Source organism: Trachinotus anak, unplaced genomic scaffold (assembly GCF_046630095.1).
Source record: "Trachinotus anak isolate AG129_WGS33_773 ecotype Australia unplaced genomic scaffold, CSIRO_AGI_Tana_v1 ptg000024l, whole genome shotgun sequence".
Lineage (NCBI taxonomy): Eukaryota > Metazoa > Chordata > Actinopteri > Carangiformes > Carangidae > Trachinotus > Trachinotus anak.
The window spans coordinates 16,863,446-16,879,613 of record NW_027273875.1 but is presented as its reverse complement, the minus strand read 5'-3'; the positions used below and the strand labels follow the sequence as shown (position 1 = coordinate 16,879,613).

Sequence of the window (16,168 nt, the reverse complement as noted above, 5' to 3'; positions counted from 1 at the left end):
CATGTATTTTGTTTGTTCAAGGATCAAGGAGGATTTGTTCCTCGAGACACTATTAGTTTATGCAGATGCCTTGGACAGTATGTGGGGTTAGAAATGCCAAAACCAAGAGGCAGAGGCAGTGATTTTTTGTCCCTCAGTGAGCCGACCTGAATCATCCAGGGAATGTGTCTGATCAAAATAACTGCCCCCTGGGGGTGCTGTGTTTCTCTGTCTATATTTTTACCCAACATCTTAGAATTACATGCAAAGGATGCAGAGGCTTCAGCACAAGACTCCCTTGAGAAATCAGCAACTCTCTGAACCAGCAGGAAGTTGAAACAACAGTGATGTAGCTCATATCCTCCTACACAAGTCTCAGTTGTCCTCCCAGCCCTCACATCTCCCAGGGCTGGAGTGACCTGCAGTTGTCACATATTAACATCATCATCTCACACAGCAATGAACCTGCTAATAAGCACAGAGATCTAACAGCACTGGAACACTGGAACGATGCTGTTTGTGGCATCGTGTTGGGTTCTGAGTCGTTCTCTGGTTTGAGGGTGACAACAAAAGTGGGGGCTGGATCAGCTGCCTGAACATTTCTGGACGTCTCTGATGGACAGACGTCCTGGCTGAGCACCATTAGCCTTTCTCTGTGCACCTTTAAAAAAAAAACACAGAGGAGAAAAAAACTGCCATAAAAAACATATTGTAATATTGTTTTCCACTTTCACTGAATTAATTTTTAAACCAACATCAGGCCTGATCATTTCAGGATTTCAACCCTTTAAATCCCAGTTTGTTTACTTCATGTCACTGTTGTTTTCTTTGAACAATTTTCCACATGCTCAGTGGTTTATATTATCACATGATTATCATGAAAAATGATACCATGAGAACCACTTGCTCTTGGCTCATATGGACATGCAATCACATACACTTCCATGTAGTTCCAAGTACACCCCAACAATGATACACACGCCCCCACAACACACACATCTGTGAAATGTCCTGTGTCTATGAGGTGTATTGTGTTATATTCAGTTGAGTTTGAAGGCCTGTGTGTGCAGGTTCGTGTGTGTGTGTATGTGAGTGTGAGTGGGTGTGAGGGTGAAAGTGTGTTTATGTGTGTGAGAGGGACAGGGGGTGGGCATTATTATCTGCAGTGCAAAATGTTTCTCTCTTTATCACACACACACACACACTCATTTCTTAATACACACCACACTTTGATATCACACACACATAGACCTTTTTAGTTGCATATCCTGGGACACTGGGAAAAAAGCATGGCATGGCAGCTGATGGACTGAGAAGAGTCCTCAATGTCAGTAATTGAATGAATGTGTGTAACTGCCATGTGTGAGGTAATTACCATGTAGAGATGCAATCTTAGGCATCAAAATGTTTTTTTTCCAGCATGATGCAGGAACGACCCAGCACTTGATGTGATGTGAAACCATGATGAAACCTGCTCCATTCATGTCACTGCTAGGTGGTCGCAGCCAAAACAGTGCTGTGTGATGGCAGATGAGGATAAGAGACATCTCAGCAGAACCACCATACAAACCTGATTCCTTCAATATTCACACATAACACATAACAGACAGGCAGAGTCATACTTTCTACAATGTATCTGTGAAAATCCATATTTGTACCAGGATTCCATGTCCATTCTCATGACATGCAGTGGCACTCAGTAACAAGTTCACTCAGACATTGCAATAATTCAGTGGAGGGGAGGACATGTTTTTCCCAAAATGTACACTTTATTGTCAACAACGGTACAAAAAACAAATGTGGGTATTTACAACACAGCAATGGCCTTTTTGTCTTACCCTCTTTGGTTTCACTGCTGATCTGATTATTTGCAAAGGAACAAAAGGCATGAGAGAAAACAATTAAGTGCCTAAAAACGTTGACCCACTGCTTTCATGACAGGTAGTTTAGCAACCATCCCATAATACACACCGCTGTATTTTAAATGTTGCGTGGGGATGTGTGCTGCACTGCTAACTTCCGCATGATATTTCCAAAACAGTAGGAGGATAGACATCATCTCTTCCTCCCAATCACAATCTCCTGTGTTGACACACAAATGCAAGTGATGAAAATCATGGAGGTTTTTTTTTATTTTTTTATGTCAACTCAAACTCATTATAAATCTGACTACTGGCAATGATCTACTGGTGCTCTCAGAAATAAAACACGTTTTAGGTTGAAGTGAAAGGTTGACGCTTCTGTTGCAAAATTATTTCACAACACAGGAGTCATAAATATGAAACTGTGAACTGAACAGTTGTAAACTATTCGCTGAACTATGAATGTGAACAAGATTCATGATCCCTCTCACACTATCTTGTCAACAGTTTCTCTTTGGTGGGTCACTGGGGTGTAGCATTGTGAGATGAACCAGAGCAGAATGATATAAACACAGCGGCATCATCTTTTTGCCCCTCATCTAACCTGCTAGTCTTAAGTTTGGGTTATCCTTCACACCACTGAACCAAAATAACATACAGTAATAATACTAATGATAACATCACAGCAGAAAATGAGCACAGATACTGTAAAGCCTTTTCCACTCTCATGTCACTCTCCTACCATACAGTACCTTTTCAACACTTGATGCCTTCAAAACAGCCTTACAAAAAAGAATGACCTTGCTTGCTGCAGTTCAGCCATCCAGGTGGGCTGCACGCAGAATATAAATACATCAAAAACATAAAAAAAGAACATTCAGGTCTGGCATCAGTAAAGCTCTTCCAAAATGAAAACATAAAAAAGAAAATATAAAATCTACTCCAGAACAATGACAGGGTGGTAGAGGAACAGTAGAGCAGACATGAGAAGACATGAAGACAACAATGTAGTGTTTCAAACTAAATCACAGGTGATTTAACTCATTTAAAATAAACTAACAGCAGAACATCATACTGCATCTTTTAAGTGTTGTTGTACTTTTCTGACGACTTCTTGCCTTTCCATCACATTTTGCCTTTTCAGATAAAATTTTTTGCAACATTAAGAAATTAAGTCCCTCTTGAGACTAACACAGTGAAAAGAACTGAAGAGGGAAAAATTCCTGTCAGTTACAGAAACAACTCATTAGTAGATGGATGTGTCCATTTGCTGATGTTCAAGTTACATCTGCATTAATGAAATTAGTTTTTCTGAATGACAGATACAATAGACTGCATGTATAGGTATCATTCACAGTATATCCAGTTTCTTCTTTAATATTATGAATATTATTATTAAGTCTTGCTGTTTATTTAACTAAATATTTCAACAATCAATTTTCCAGTGTTTAAAAACCAGTGAACATGAGTCAGGAGGTCAAGAGATGTTGTGGTTATTGTCTGAAAAGTTTGAGGACAGTTTCAGTGGGTTATACAGCAGTGAAGTGCCTCTCTCTCTCTGCACAGCAAAACAAAGGCTGTTCCACACAGCGCACAAAAAAATAAACATTTTCATGCTCAGTCAGGGCACACACATGATTCAGATTTGTTAAATAGGCCTTGAAAAGTGTACAAGGAATTTACATTATTTGAAGAAATTGAAGAACACAAGGGGAAAAAAAAGCCTGGAGGAAAAACTAGGTGGCAAAAAAACCTACCACACAGCCTCAAAGAATCGCTCAAACAAAACATAACAGGGAGCATTCACCAGGAACACAAAAAACAAAATGACACTGTTAACACGATGCAGCCTCAATGCAGACTTCAGACAGGGGGTGGGACAGCAGGCTGTGGGCAGGACGTGATGGAGAATCACTCTGATTGTTGCTGTGTATGTGGAGCCTGATGGAGCGCGTCAGCAGCCAACTGGAGTCTGTGCGATGCTGTAGGACTGCTTTGGACTGCTTCTTCCACATAGAGACATACAGATAAATAATCATTAATTAATATCATTTCAGTCCTATAAGTTTGACTGGACATGATGTCCAGAAAACAGCTATACACAAACATCATTTCACAGTCATATTAGAGGCTAATTCCAGTTTATTAAAACCTTGATCTTAATTCCTTAGCACTGGTCATCAGGTCTTTCAAATATGACTCCCTCACCAAAGTAAAGATCTGGGATCATGTTGACATGATCAGCAAAGTCTAACTTGGCAAAAACTCCAGAGACTTGATTTATAAATGATGTATATTTACAGAAGCATGCACACAGGGCAACAGGGTATGGTGACAAGCTGCCAGTGACAATGTTAACAGGCTGAGAATTAGCAGGTATACAGTTCACCATGTTCAACTTAGTTAGCATGTTAGCATGCTAACATTTGGTAAACACTTTGAATGAATGTCATTAATTTTACAGGTATTTGGTCACAAAAACTGATTACAGTCCTGAGGGGATCGTCCCACATTAATTTCACAGCAGCTCATCAAAACAATGTGAAACACTGTCACTGCCACGCCTGGAGCCATGACAGAAAACATAATGTGTTCACCCCACACCTCAGCTTCAACATGGATTTGAAAAGCAACACTATTGTAAAAGACCTATGGTAGAGATATGAAAGTTAACTAAAGGATTGAATTTAATAATACTTAGTTTGTCTGTACAGCAGTCTGTAAAATGCCAATCAAAGGCACATTTGAACATAATTGGATTTACTTGTGTGTGCTGAGTGTCATCATTAAGTTATACTGATGAGCTAAAACATTATGATCAGCATGGTCACGGCTAGGGTTGTAACGATACCAGAATTTCAGTAGTCGATACCAATACCTGTGATTTTCCACTATTTTCGATACTAATTCGATACCACGATTAAAAAAAAAAAAAAAAAAACAGAACCCATGTACTTTTAAATTCACCAATTTATTGAAAACTGCTTTAAACTGTCAAGTATTTAACACCACTAAAAAAACAAGCAATACTGTGCTTTATGGTAATAAATAACAACAATATTCAACTATTTACATTCAAAAAAGAACAGCAGTGGCATGGAGCCTTCAAGTATATAAAACAAACAATATTCTTCTTCTTATAAATATGCAGATAAATAACTAAACTACAGTGGTGTGGAGCCTGATCTCACATAACTAAAACCTCTAATACCAGCCACTGTTTGCATGTCGGCTTGTTTGTGTCTAGAATTGCTCCGTATTCATCCGCCTCCGATGCAAAATATTTCCACTCGCGACTCTTCGTACCTGTTTTGTCAACGAGCCGACGTGTTGTGCTTCCACTCCCACTTGCTGAAGTCATTGTTATTGTCTCAGGTTTTCTTCTTCAGTGCCGCTGACTGCTCTGTGCTGCTCACACGCGTATACTGCCCCTGTCAGTTCCGCCAAGAATCGACACGGCTCGCCGAGGGAAAAGTTGAATATTCGGTTCTGACGGTACCAGAAAAAAGCAGGTATCGATGTATTGTTTGCGTGTTGGTGTCGGATTGGTACCGGAAGTATCGGTTCTTGTGACAACCCTAGTCACAGCTCCCCATGCACAGCATGGTGCGATGCAGTGTGTGTTGTGACACATTCTTCCACAACCATCTTTCAAAAATCTACTGCAACTTGTTCCCCAGTCACCCCTCTGTCGGTTCAGACCTGACGCACACCAATGACACAGTGGTTCACCACTGCCACAAAGATGCTGTTTCCAAGATTCTCTGACGCAGTCATCTTTGTAAAGACATACATGCAGCTTTATGAATCTTATGAAAAGCAAGTGTATGAAAACAGTTAACTTAGTCATTGTGTCTTTTGTAGCAATTTTTCTGAAACGATTTATCTGTCCCTGACACAGGAAGATGATGTGCCCATTCTTAATACCACCAACAAAGCTCAGATTGGCTCAGTCACTCTTCCAGCCACAGCAACTCCTCTCAATGATGATAAAACCAGATTCATTTGACTCAAGTGATGTGGATGGTGATTCGAAGATCTGGAACCAAGCTACAGTTTATCCCAACCAGGGGGATAAATGTGTGGGGCTGAAGGATGAATAACAGGGTATTAACACACTGTCTTGTGAATTATTGATTTAACCTCTTCAAGCCTCTAAAGGCAAACAGTTTACAAGAAAAATGAAGAGTGGTCCCAAGTCATATTTTAGTTTCAATGCTGACAAGTGAAAAAGGTTCTAAACCAAAGAACAGTGGTTCCTCATCACACAGGAGGCTGAGGTCAAAAGCAGAACTGACCTTTTCTTTCACTTCCAAAGAAATTTGACTAACCTGTTTTTTTTGTTTGTTTGTTTAGTCTGTCTGATTGTCTCACTGCTTACATGCCTCACATGTACGTCTTCTTTTGTAAATGTAAGACTTCAGAAGTCCATTATCTGAGCACTAATATGAACGATGACCAAACCTACCAAAATCTTCAAAAATAAGACAAGTTGTAACAAACAGGAATTATACTTAATAATTTACATATTGACTTGTCTAAATGAAACTACATCAACATCACACTTGATGAGACTCTTACCTCTTTGATCTAGCCTGAGCACCTTTACACAGTGTGATTGTTCTCTTCTAGTTTCTTGCTCTCCTCGGTTGTTCCCACCTCTTTCTCACCGGTTTTCCAGCTTCCTTGTCTGTGGTGAAGACAGGATAGCAAAAGTCTGATTTACTTGTGCTACAGATTGACCTTCTCACCCTGCTCCAGATGCACAGTCAGTCCCTCCACAGCAGGCCGCACACTCATCTGTTCAACATACACTTGTCACGTTCCTAGCAGCTTATCACTCTTTTGATATGTGTGATGAATTAAGGACAGACACAAGTTTGTTCAGTGTGTTGTCAGAGGCACTGTGGCTGTAACCCTTGACCGCCCTCCTACTGGTTGTTATTCAAACTTGACTCTCTGGGGTACAAACTCTGTTTCTCCTGATTGGAATGACGAGCCACTAGGACCTGAGCAGGGACTTGAAAATGAAATCTAAAACTTAAATGTGCACACCAGTGTGTGCTGAAGTGTGTGTTGCTATACCTTGAATTCTTCATGTAGAGCCAGTAGATGAGTCCTACTGCTGCTGCAGCTATGATGAGGCCTGCCACAACGCCCACAATGAGCTTTGCGTGGTCCTCTGAATCCTCCTGGGAACCTGGAAACAAAGAGTAGTACTCTGCTTCAGCTGTAACACACACACACACACTCAAATAGTGTTCCAACAGAGCCCCTTAAGGAATTCGGTGAAAGACTGTCTCAACTTAGCTATAATGAGAATGGATAGCATGTGTCCTCTGTGCTAACATGCTAACATTTTAGCTTGGGCTACACTACAGAGAGCCAAACTCCCACCACCTTTTAACACCTGCTTGTTTCACTAGTTTACTTAAGTTTTGCACAAGTTTTTTCTTTGTCTGTTATTTATAGTTCAGCAACTTGTTCTTGTTGTTACTGTAGAGATACTAAAACCACTGAGTGGAGTTTTGTTTATATTACCGTATATATTAAGTAACATCAGCAGCACACAATGAAATGTTGGCTGTTTTGTGCATTTAATAGAACGGGAAAGGTGCACTGATCAGACACAACATTAAAGCAAGTACTGGTTTTAATGTTGTGTCTGACTAGTGTGTATCAGTTTCAGGGAGACAAGAAAACGCATTAATGTCAGAATGTCATGAAACTGTGTTGACACATTTGAACACTTAGCAAACACTGATATCAGTTGACTGAATATTTCATTCTGACTCACAGGTAATTGCAGACAGTGTGGAACCTGTCACCAGTCACTATCATGTATAATTTATATCCTCTACAATGACTTTTCGCTACAGTGTAATTAAAGGTTACAGTGGATTTTATAGAGTGGCAGTGAGACTGTGAAGCTACAAATTAACACAAAGCAGATGCAAACATCATCTAGCTCCATTTTAAAATAAGCCACACCCTATCTGCATCAGCCGCACTGACTGACTGAGGTCATAATTCCTGTCTCAGCCATATTCATTTTGGCCAGCACCTTTATGTCCTGTGGACTTCTTTTGTCCCTCAAGTCACTGTGTAAGCTTTGGCAAACACCTTATCCTCTAATAATGACACTTCATTGCATCTGCCTGCATGTATGTGTTTGGCTCCTCACTGCCTGTGCTCCGAATCTCAGTTGTCACAACTGAGATTTTCTTCATCTTTTTTGTCACAAAAAAGATGAAGAAAAATAACATCATGTAAATTCATAACAAAACAAAACAAAAGTCTGCTAAAACTGTTTCTCAAAACAGAATTACTTCTCCTCTGTTCCTGTTATTTCAGGCCTACAAAGGCAGGTTTTTTATAAAAAGCACTTCAGCCCAAGACGAGTCCGAGTCCTTCTGTCCTTGACAGACATGAGATTCGCTATCAAATCCTTTGGCTCAGTTCCACACAGATGCAGCAGACACTATCAGGGCAGCTAGTTATTTAGGTGGTTGCAACCCCTTTTCACCTTAGCTTTAATGTCTTCTTTCCTGTTCTACTGACTCTTTCAAGTGCCATATTTTTGTCACCTCTGACCTCCAACAGCCCTTTTAGCCTCATTGTAGGCTATGGATGAATAGATGAATGAATGAATGAATGAATCTCTTACCTCTGGGCCTCCATGGGTCCTCTAACATTTACCAAAGGCTAAAATCACTCTCCTCTAACCTTCATCGCAGATTAAAGACTTTCCCCATGTGATTCCTTTTTAACATTATGATCAATAATGTCTCCATGTACAGTTGAAACCAGAAGTTTACATACACTATATAAAAAGCGATGGACGCGATGACGCGTTGCTCCTGTCGCCCGAATCGCGTCGCCCGACGCAGTATCGCGTGTCATCACGCCATTTACATTGACTTTGAATGGAAACTTGTGGCGTTCATCGCGTCCATCGCGTTTCGTGTGAACGCACCGTAATAGTTAACAAAGAGTATAGAAAACAAAGGAAAAGGCCATAGGAAAACAAAATCTTACCTCTGTCTCCATCATCCTCCTTAAAAACTGAAATCAAACATAAATAAATTAGAACTCATAAAAATAAAAGCCAAACAAAACATGCATATTCTGTTTGTCAAAGGAAATCCTGCACTGATGAAATCAAATGTTTTTTCTGATTGTCTCAAACTGTATCTTGGAAAGAGGACAGCAACAATATATTCTAAAAGCAGCAATTTACTGTGCTTTTAGAACATGTGTCAGGCAATGGCTCTTAGACAGGGGGAGAAAAAGGCGAGACCAATAAGAAACCAAGCCAAAGTGATGGAGGAGGAGAGACAAAAGAGAGGAAGATTATCACCGGCAGAAAGAAAGAATGAGGAGGAACAACAATGGCATAGTATGTATGCATGAGATGAAAGGATACCACTGCAGCATTGAGTGTAGCCTTTGACAGTCCTGGCCCTTCAATATATACTCCTTTGTTTTGTTTGTTTGTTTTCCATCTGACTTTCTATAGAGTAAGGAGTCTGTCTCTGTCTCTGCACAAATTAAACACGTTTTACATAAGCACATTCTGCAGTAGTTTGATTCAGCAAACTGCTGTTGATAATAGATTTAAACTATTGTAGGAATGAAATAAAGGGCAATTATACATTGTTTGAAATAAAGGAAAGAAACAACTTAAAGTCTCAAAAATCTGTGTTATTTGACTAAACCAGAATGCATCACTGATCACAACACCAGCCTGCCGATAAAGACTTCATTTCTGGGGACAAAGTGCTAACATGGTACGATATCCATTCATTTATCATAAATGAATGAATTCATCCTGATGTGATTTTGTTTTTTCCTCAACATCATCTGACAAAATCATCAAACACATCAGTTAAAGACAAAGACTGTGTTGTGATTTTAGCTAAATTTAATTGTGCAGTAATCACTCAGAGAGAACATTAGAAGAGACTTATTTAGTCTCAGCCTCGCTCTGGGTAACAAACTGCTGCTTCGCTGCTCACTGAACAGAGCAGACACAGAGAGAAGTGTGCCATACTAGAGACTGTCTTCTATGGAAAGTACCTAAAGTTTGTCCAAAGAGTCTCTAGATTTATTGTTAGGTCTAAAAATGCAGCTAAAAATGAAAACTGTTGTGTGTAAACACCAACTGAAAGCTGCAAAAACCAGAAGTGTCATGAGCTAAAAAAATAATGCTTTAGCTATTCTGTCAGCATTGTGGAGCCCCAACCCCATTGTTCCACCACAACACTGCCAAGATGTGAGGTGAAAATATAGAAGAATAAATATTATTATCAAATATTGTGTACAGTCATTAGCTTTGTTTTGTTTGCTCACAGCTGTAACTGTGTTTAATTGTTCATTGTTTAATCAATCCATACATTTCTTATCAATATACTAAATAAAACCCCACATTCCCTTATTCCTATATACTCTGTTATACCCTCTTAATTTACATTGGTACATTGACCCAGTTTCACTGTGCCAGTCATTAAAATTTTATCTCATCTTCTGGAATGACAATAAAAAATGAGACAACTCTCCTCAAGCAACTTGTTCTGCCTCTAATTGCAGAGAGGCTTTGAGCTGGTGTTTGCTGTATTTAGATGTTGTCTTGTTTAACGTAATGTCTCTTGTAGAACCAGAACTGAAGCGTTACAAAGAGCAGTCATTAGTAAAATGAGGCTCTGCTCATCAAGCTGCAGCCCAAGGCTACTGGCAAGATTCCTGTGAAGTGTCAGACACCAGCAGTCTGTTTGTTTCTTACATAGCTGAGCTGAAGAAAAGTTGATGGTCACTATATGTCTTGAAGAGAGGGTGCATTCAATGTGAAGTTTAAATCTAATTTAACTAATTTGTCTCTCTCTGTTTCCTGCTACTGCTGCCTAGTCTAGTCTAATGAAAGCAAGTGAAAAGCTTTATAAGTTTAGTTCTTTGCTATGTTAATGCACCTCTCTCATTTCCCGCAGTTGGGAAAATAAAGCCAAGCAACCAACTTCTCGCCACAAAAACAGCTTCTTCCCATCTGCTATCAGCCTTATCAACAAGGCTAGAGAGCCCCACTGTCACTGATCCCCCCGATCCCCCTGATCTCCCCTGCCCCCCTATAGAACTACTGCTCATTCCCGTTACATGCACAGTGTAAATATCTATACAGATTATATTTATATATTTTTTACATTGTCTATATTTTTTGCACTACATTCCCCATGTCTTTATCATTATTGCAAATATCCCACATCTTTGTTGTATATTTTTTATCTTAATTTTATTTTAATCTTATTTTAATTTTTAACCTGTAAATTCTACTCTTATTTTTCCCTGAGTCTATTTATGTTACTGTTTGCACCAACCACCAGCACAAATTCCTTGTATGTGGAAACAAACTTGGTAATAAAACTGATTGTGATTCTAACAAGCATGAACTTACCAGAGGAAACATTGATGGTCATGACATCTTCTCCCATCTTGTTGCTGACGCTGCAGCTGACAGTCAGGTTCACCTTTGGGATCACAGTGATTTTGTGGGTGGCCTTGCCGTTGATGTAGGAGTGCTCCTCCTGGAGGCACAGCAGAAAGGTGTTCAAATAAAAGGCTTCAGAAATATCACACGACAGATACTTTAGCTGAGCACAAATGATCAACTTAACCATTTTACACAATATTTTGTACTTTGTTTGCCAGATGGGGAACAATGCTGGAAAGACAAATTAGGCGAATAAAACATTGCAAATAAACTGCCAACATGGCAAACTCAGTGTGAATGCAGAGATAAACACAAAACATCTTCCAAGAAACCTGAAGCCAATGGAGTAATGTGACCTTATTGTCAGAGTGTTACCTGCCTATGATGAAGCCTGGAGAACATCATCACAGAACATCTTGATAAGTAGATTATTTATTAGAATAAATTACGTTCGGAACTGAAGCTGAATGTCACCTGTACAATGTGGAAAGGTTGAGTTAGCTAATACAAAAACAATAAGACTTAAAGGAGCATGTTTCCATGGTTTATTCTTTCTTAAACCTCCCTCACTATAACAACATGTGCTACGCTGTTAGCATCTCCATTGATGTCTTAAAATTTTTAAAAGCCACATTCATGATACTGCACCATCATGTTTGATCATGTCTTGTAAAAATTTGAGCAGGAGATACTGCACACAATCCCTTTCTAGTGAAAACTTCAAATTTGGAGATTGTGAGTGTCTAAATTCAAGAATGAAGGAAACATCATAACTACACATTTTAAAACACACTGCATTATCTCAAAATACCTGGTCACACATCTGAAAACTTCAGAAATCACGAAAGGTTGCCCACGTGGAGAAAGATGGCTCTCACAGGACAGTAGTCATACGTGATTTCTTGCAGCATTCATTGTTATTCCTACTGAGCATTCTGAGACTGTTGCTACAAATGTTTGCCTAACAGGACAGTTGAGCAGCTATAAGAGACGAAATAATCCTCTGCTGAAACAGTTCTGCACAGCCTCAAAGCAAAAATACTGATGAGTGAAGAAATGAGTGAAAAGCTCAGCAGCAGCTCTTTTTACTGTAACAAACTGCTGCTTCGTCTCTGCCTCTGACAGGCCACTCAAAGAACACTTTAATCACACCATGCTGCACGGTTTGCTATTATTTTGCTTCAATTTGCTGCTTTTGCTGCAGCTAATTTTTCTCCACCACAAACCTAACTTGACACATTTCACACTGACACACACACACACACACACACACACACACACACACACACACACACACACACACACACACACACACACACACACATACATACACAGAGGCTCCGACACTTACGTTTGTGCTGTTCACACTCCATTGGAAGCTGGGCTCTGGTACTCCCTCAGCCTCACAAGTCAGAACTTTGTGTGTGGAGTCATCAGCACGGTGTTTGGTTAGGCTGGTGATCACAGGCTTCCCTGATGTGACAACATTTTATCACACACAAATATTTTAAGTGATGAACACTGGGTTCACAAAATGAGCTTTTTACAGAAAAAACAGAGCCCTTGTTGATTTGAACTAGTGAATGTGCTTCAGTTGTGAGAGATGCATTTGACAGTGGAGATACAGTATGCAAGCTATGTGGTAATACTGTAGTCTTAAAGGAGCTATTTGTAACATTCAATTTTAATATTAACAGCTGTTCATTTACCAGTCTTGACAAGAGCTTCACCCTTTGTTGTGTTTACAATACAAGAAGTTATAATCTGCCCTCTGAGCAGCTACTTCTTCAGAGCAGACTAGACACGACAGTGACTTGGTATTGAAAAGTGATGAGACAGGCAAGCCAGACCAGAGCTAGCTGGTTAGCATGCTCACCTCAGTGGAAGAAAAGTGTAGAAGTGACGGAAATAGAAGCAAAACAAAATGGTTGCTTTCAACCTCTGGAGACAGCTGTTGGAGGTAAAGGAATGAAGTTTGATGCTGAACTCGCAGTGTTTCTTCTAGACTGGTAAGCAAACAGCTGTTGATGCTAAACTCACAAATAGCTCTTTTTTTGTCTTTGTTTTCCTTTTAAAAATAACTACACTTGTGGCAGGTTTATAACTTCTTTAAAGAAAAGAAAGAAATAAACATAAGAGTTAGGCATTTTTATTGTGCCACTCATTTCAGCCAACAGAGGAATTGACAATGACACATAGACACACACACATACACGTACTTCTATCTTTGTGGGGACACCCATTAATATAATGTATTCCCTAGCACCTTGACTTACTGAACTTAGCCATTATTACCCAACTGAATGGCTAACCCCAAGCCTGACCCTAGCCCCAACCTAAAAATAATTCTAACCCTAAAACCAAGTCTTAACCCTGAAATAGCTCTTTGAAGCTGTGTATGCAGACAAACATGCACCCACCCACCCACACACACACACACACTCACCCTCTACGACCAGTTCAAAGCTCTGACGTCGTATGAGGCCGCTCATGGAGACCTCACATTGATAGAGTCCTGCATCAGCGTAGGTCAACCTGCTGAATTCTGGCTCCTTCACTGCCTTTCCATTCTGAAAACCACATTCACAACATCAGTGTGAGCTCCCTAAAGTGAACTGTATCTATAACTCTGATTAAACACAACAACGAGACACAAATTTTTTTGTTGTCTAATTTTTTCTTGGCCCAACCAAGGACAACCTGTAAATGTATGAATGCTCAATCTCATCTATCCATCTGTTTTCTCTGCTCAGTTCTTCTGTTCAGGGTCGCAGGAATGTTCATTTCAGAAATACAGCAGTCATTAAGTGAGGTGACTGAAATCTCACTGTATCTGGTCTTCAGTATTTCATCATGGACTCTTTTGTACAGTGAATCCTATTTTTCCTGCTGCAATGATCCAGACTGGAAACTAGGGTTGTCACGATACCAGAATTTCAGTAGTCGATACCAATACCTGTGATTTTCCACGATTCTCGATACTAATTCGATACCACGATTAAAAAAAAAAAAAAACAGAACCCATGTACTTTTAAATTCACCAATTTATTGAAAACTGCTTTAAACTGTCAAGTATTTAACACCACTATAAAAACAAGCAATACTGTGCTTTATGGTAATAAATAACAACAATATTCAACTATTTACATTCAAAAAAGAACAGAAGTGACATGGAGCCTTCAAGTATATAAAACAAACAATATTCTTCTTCTTATAAATATGCAAATAAATAACAAAACAACAGTGGTGTGGAGCCTGATCTCACATAACTAAAACCTCTAATACCAGGCACTGTTTGCATGTCCCCTTGTTTGTATCTAGAATTGCTCCGTATTCATCCACCTCCAATGCAAAATATTTCCACTCGCGACTCTTCATACCTGTTTTGTCAACGAGCCAACGTATTGTGCTTCCACTCCCACTTGCTGAAGCCATTGTTATTGTTATCTCAGGTTTTCTTCTTCAGTGCCGCTGACTGCTCTGTGCTGCTCACACGCGTATACTGCCCCTGTCAGTTCCGCCAAGAATCGACATGGCTCGCCGAGGGAAAAGTTGAATATTCGGTTCTGACGGTACCAGAAAAAAGCAGGTATCGATGTATTTTTTGCGTGTTGGTATCGAATTGGTACCGGAAGTATCGGTTCTTGTGACAACCCTACTGGAAACTGTTCTATACTGAATTTGCTCGATATATAAACTCTATCGTACTAGGCTATTTCTAGTTTTGCTTATACATGAGCATTTGAACACAGTTTCCCTTCAGGAACATGTCTCAATCTGTTCTTGAAATGTAGCATATTTTTTGGAGCTCAGGCTGAGCTCTCTGTCAGACACACAGTGGAGAATAAATGGATTGGCACTGACACTGAGCTCCTGAGGTGTTGAAGGAAAAATAAATCATCAGGGTCTGACCACTGTACATACAAGCTCAGAGTGAGTTTCTGTTGTCGAGTTTGATTACTGGCTGAAGAGAAGTTGGACAAACATCCTGCTCTTGTCAACTCTTTCATTTTGTTCTATATTTCAAAGCCACATGTCTCTGATGAACAGCCAAACCCCAACTCCCATTACCTTTGCCCATGACACTTTAGCTTCACCTGAGGCGCTCTTCTCCATCTTCACAGAGAAGCTGTCCCCTACTGTCTTCACGACCTTCCCAGTCAGACTCAGACTCAGGTCCAGGTCTGAGGAAACAAGAGAGAAAACGGATGGATCTGTGGAGTCACACCAGTGGGCTGAAGCCATGCATTGTTTCCATTCATTTTACTGCTTCCTATTGGAGGCAACAGAGTTGCCATGATGTCATAACCATTTAATACTGATGGCACATGTCCACTTTGAGACATGGTTCTCAGCTTTCATGTTGACTTTCTGAAGAGCTCAATAATTTCACTTCTCCTCCTTTAAACAGACAACAAAAACAATTTCTTCATGTTTACATACTATTGTAAAAACAATAAAAAACAAGATAAAAAACTAGAATTACCACCTTGTGGTTGTATGCCTCCACCACTCAGACTAGTTTTAGATTACATGTAGAGTCATATGAAATTAACTTAACATTTGTGTGAAATTTTGTCATAATTGCTGTGTGAAGTCGTGAGTAATGGCTAAAAAGTGTTTTGTGAGGTCACGCTGACCTTGACCTTTGACCACCAAAATGTAATCAGTTCATCCTTAAGTCCAAGTGAATGTTTGTATCAAATCAGACGAAATTCCCTAAAGGCGTTATGGAGATGTCGTGTTCACAAGGCACAAAACATGTTTTGTGAGGTCACCTTGACCTTGACCTTTCATCTTTATCCACCAAACTAACCAGTTCGTCTTTGAGTTCAGGTGAACATTT

The 16,168-nt window shown here is 39.7% G+C and overlaps 1 protein-coding gene across 4 annotated transcripts in view; it reads right to left on the bottom strand.

Annotated features, from left to right (window-relative positions):
- Positions 1-1,726: 1,726 nt before the first annotated feature.
- The window catches only part of alcama (activated leukocyte cell adhesion molecule a), a 72,235-nt gene continuing 57,793 nt past the window's right edge, over positions 1,727-16,168 (bottom strand). For 2 of the 4 annotated variants that reach the window (XM_071461540.1, XM_071461543.1), the window contains 8 exons: positions 15,394-15,506; positions 13,769-13,892; positions 12,674-12,795; positions 11,287-11,416; positions 8,880-8,906; positions 6,927-7,041; positions 6,423-6,531; positions 1,727-3,844 (listed from right to left, as the gene is read on the bottom strand). In XM_071461540.1, coding sequence (XP_071317641.1) covers positions 6,447-6,531; positions 6,927-7,041; positions 8,880-8,906; positions 11,287-11,416; positions 12,674-12,795; positions 13,769-13,892; positions 15,394-15,506 — 716 coding nt within the window. In that variant the 3' untranslated portion in view covers positions 1,727-3,844; positions 6,423-6,446. Of the gene's footprint in view, positions 3,848-6,422; positions 6,532-6,926; positions 7,042-8,879; positions 8,907-11,286; positions 11,417-12,673; positions 12,796-13,768; positions 13,893-15,393; positions 15,507-16,168 lie in introns of all 4 variants that reach the window. The other 2 variants (XM_071461541.1, XM_071461542.1) reach the window with 2 other exon arrangements.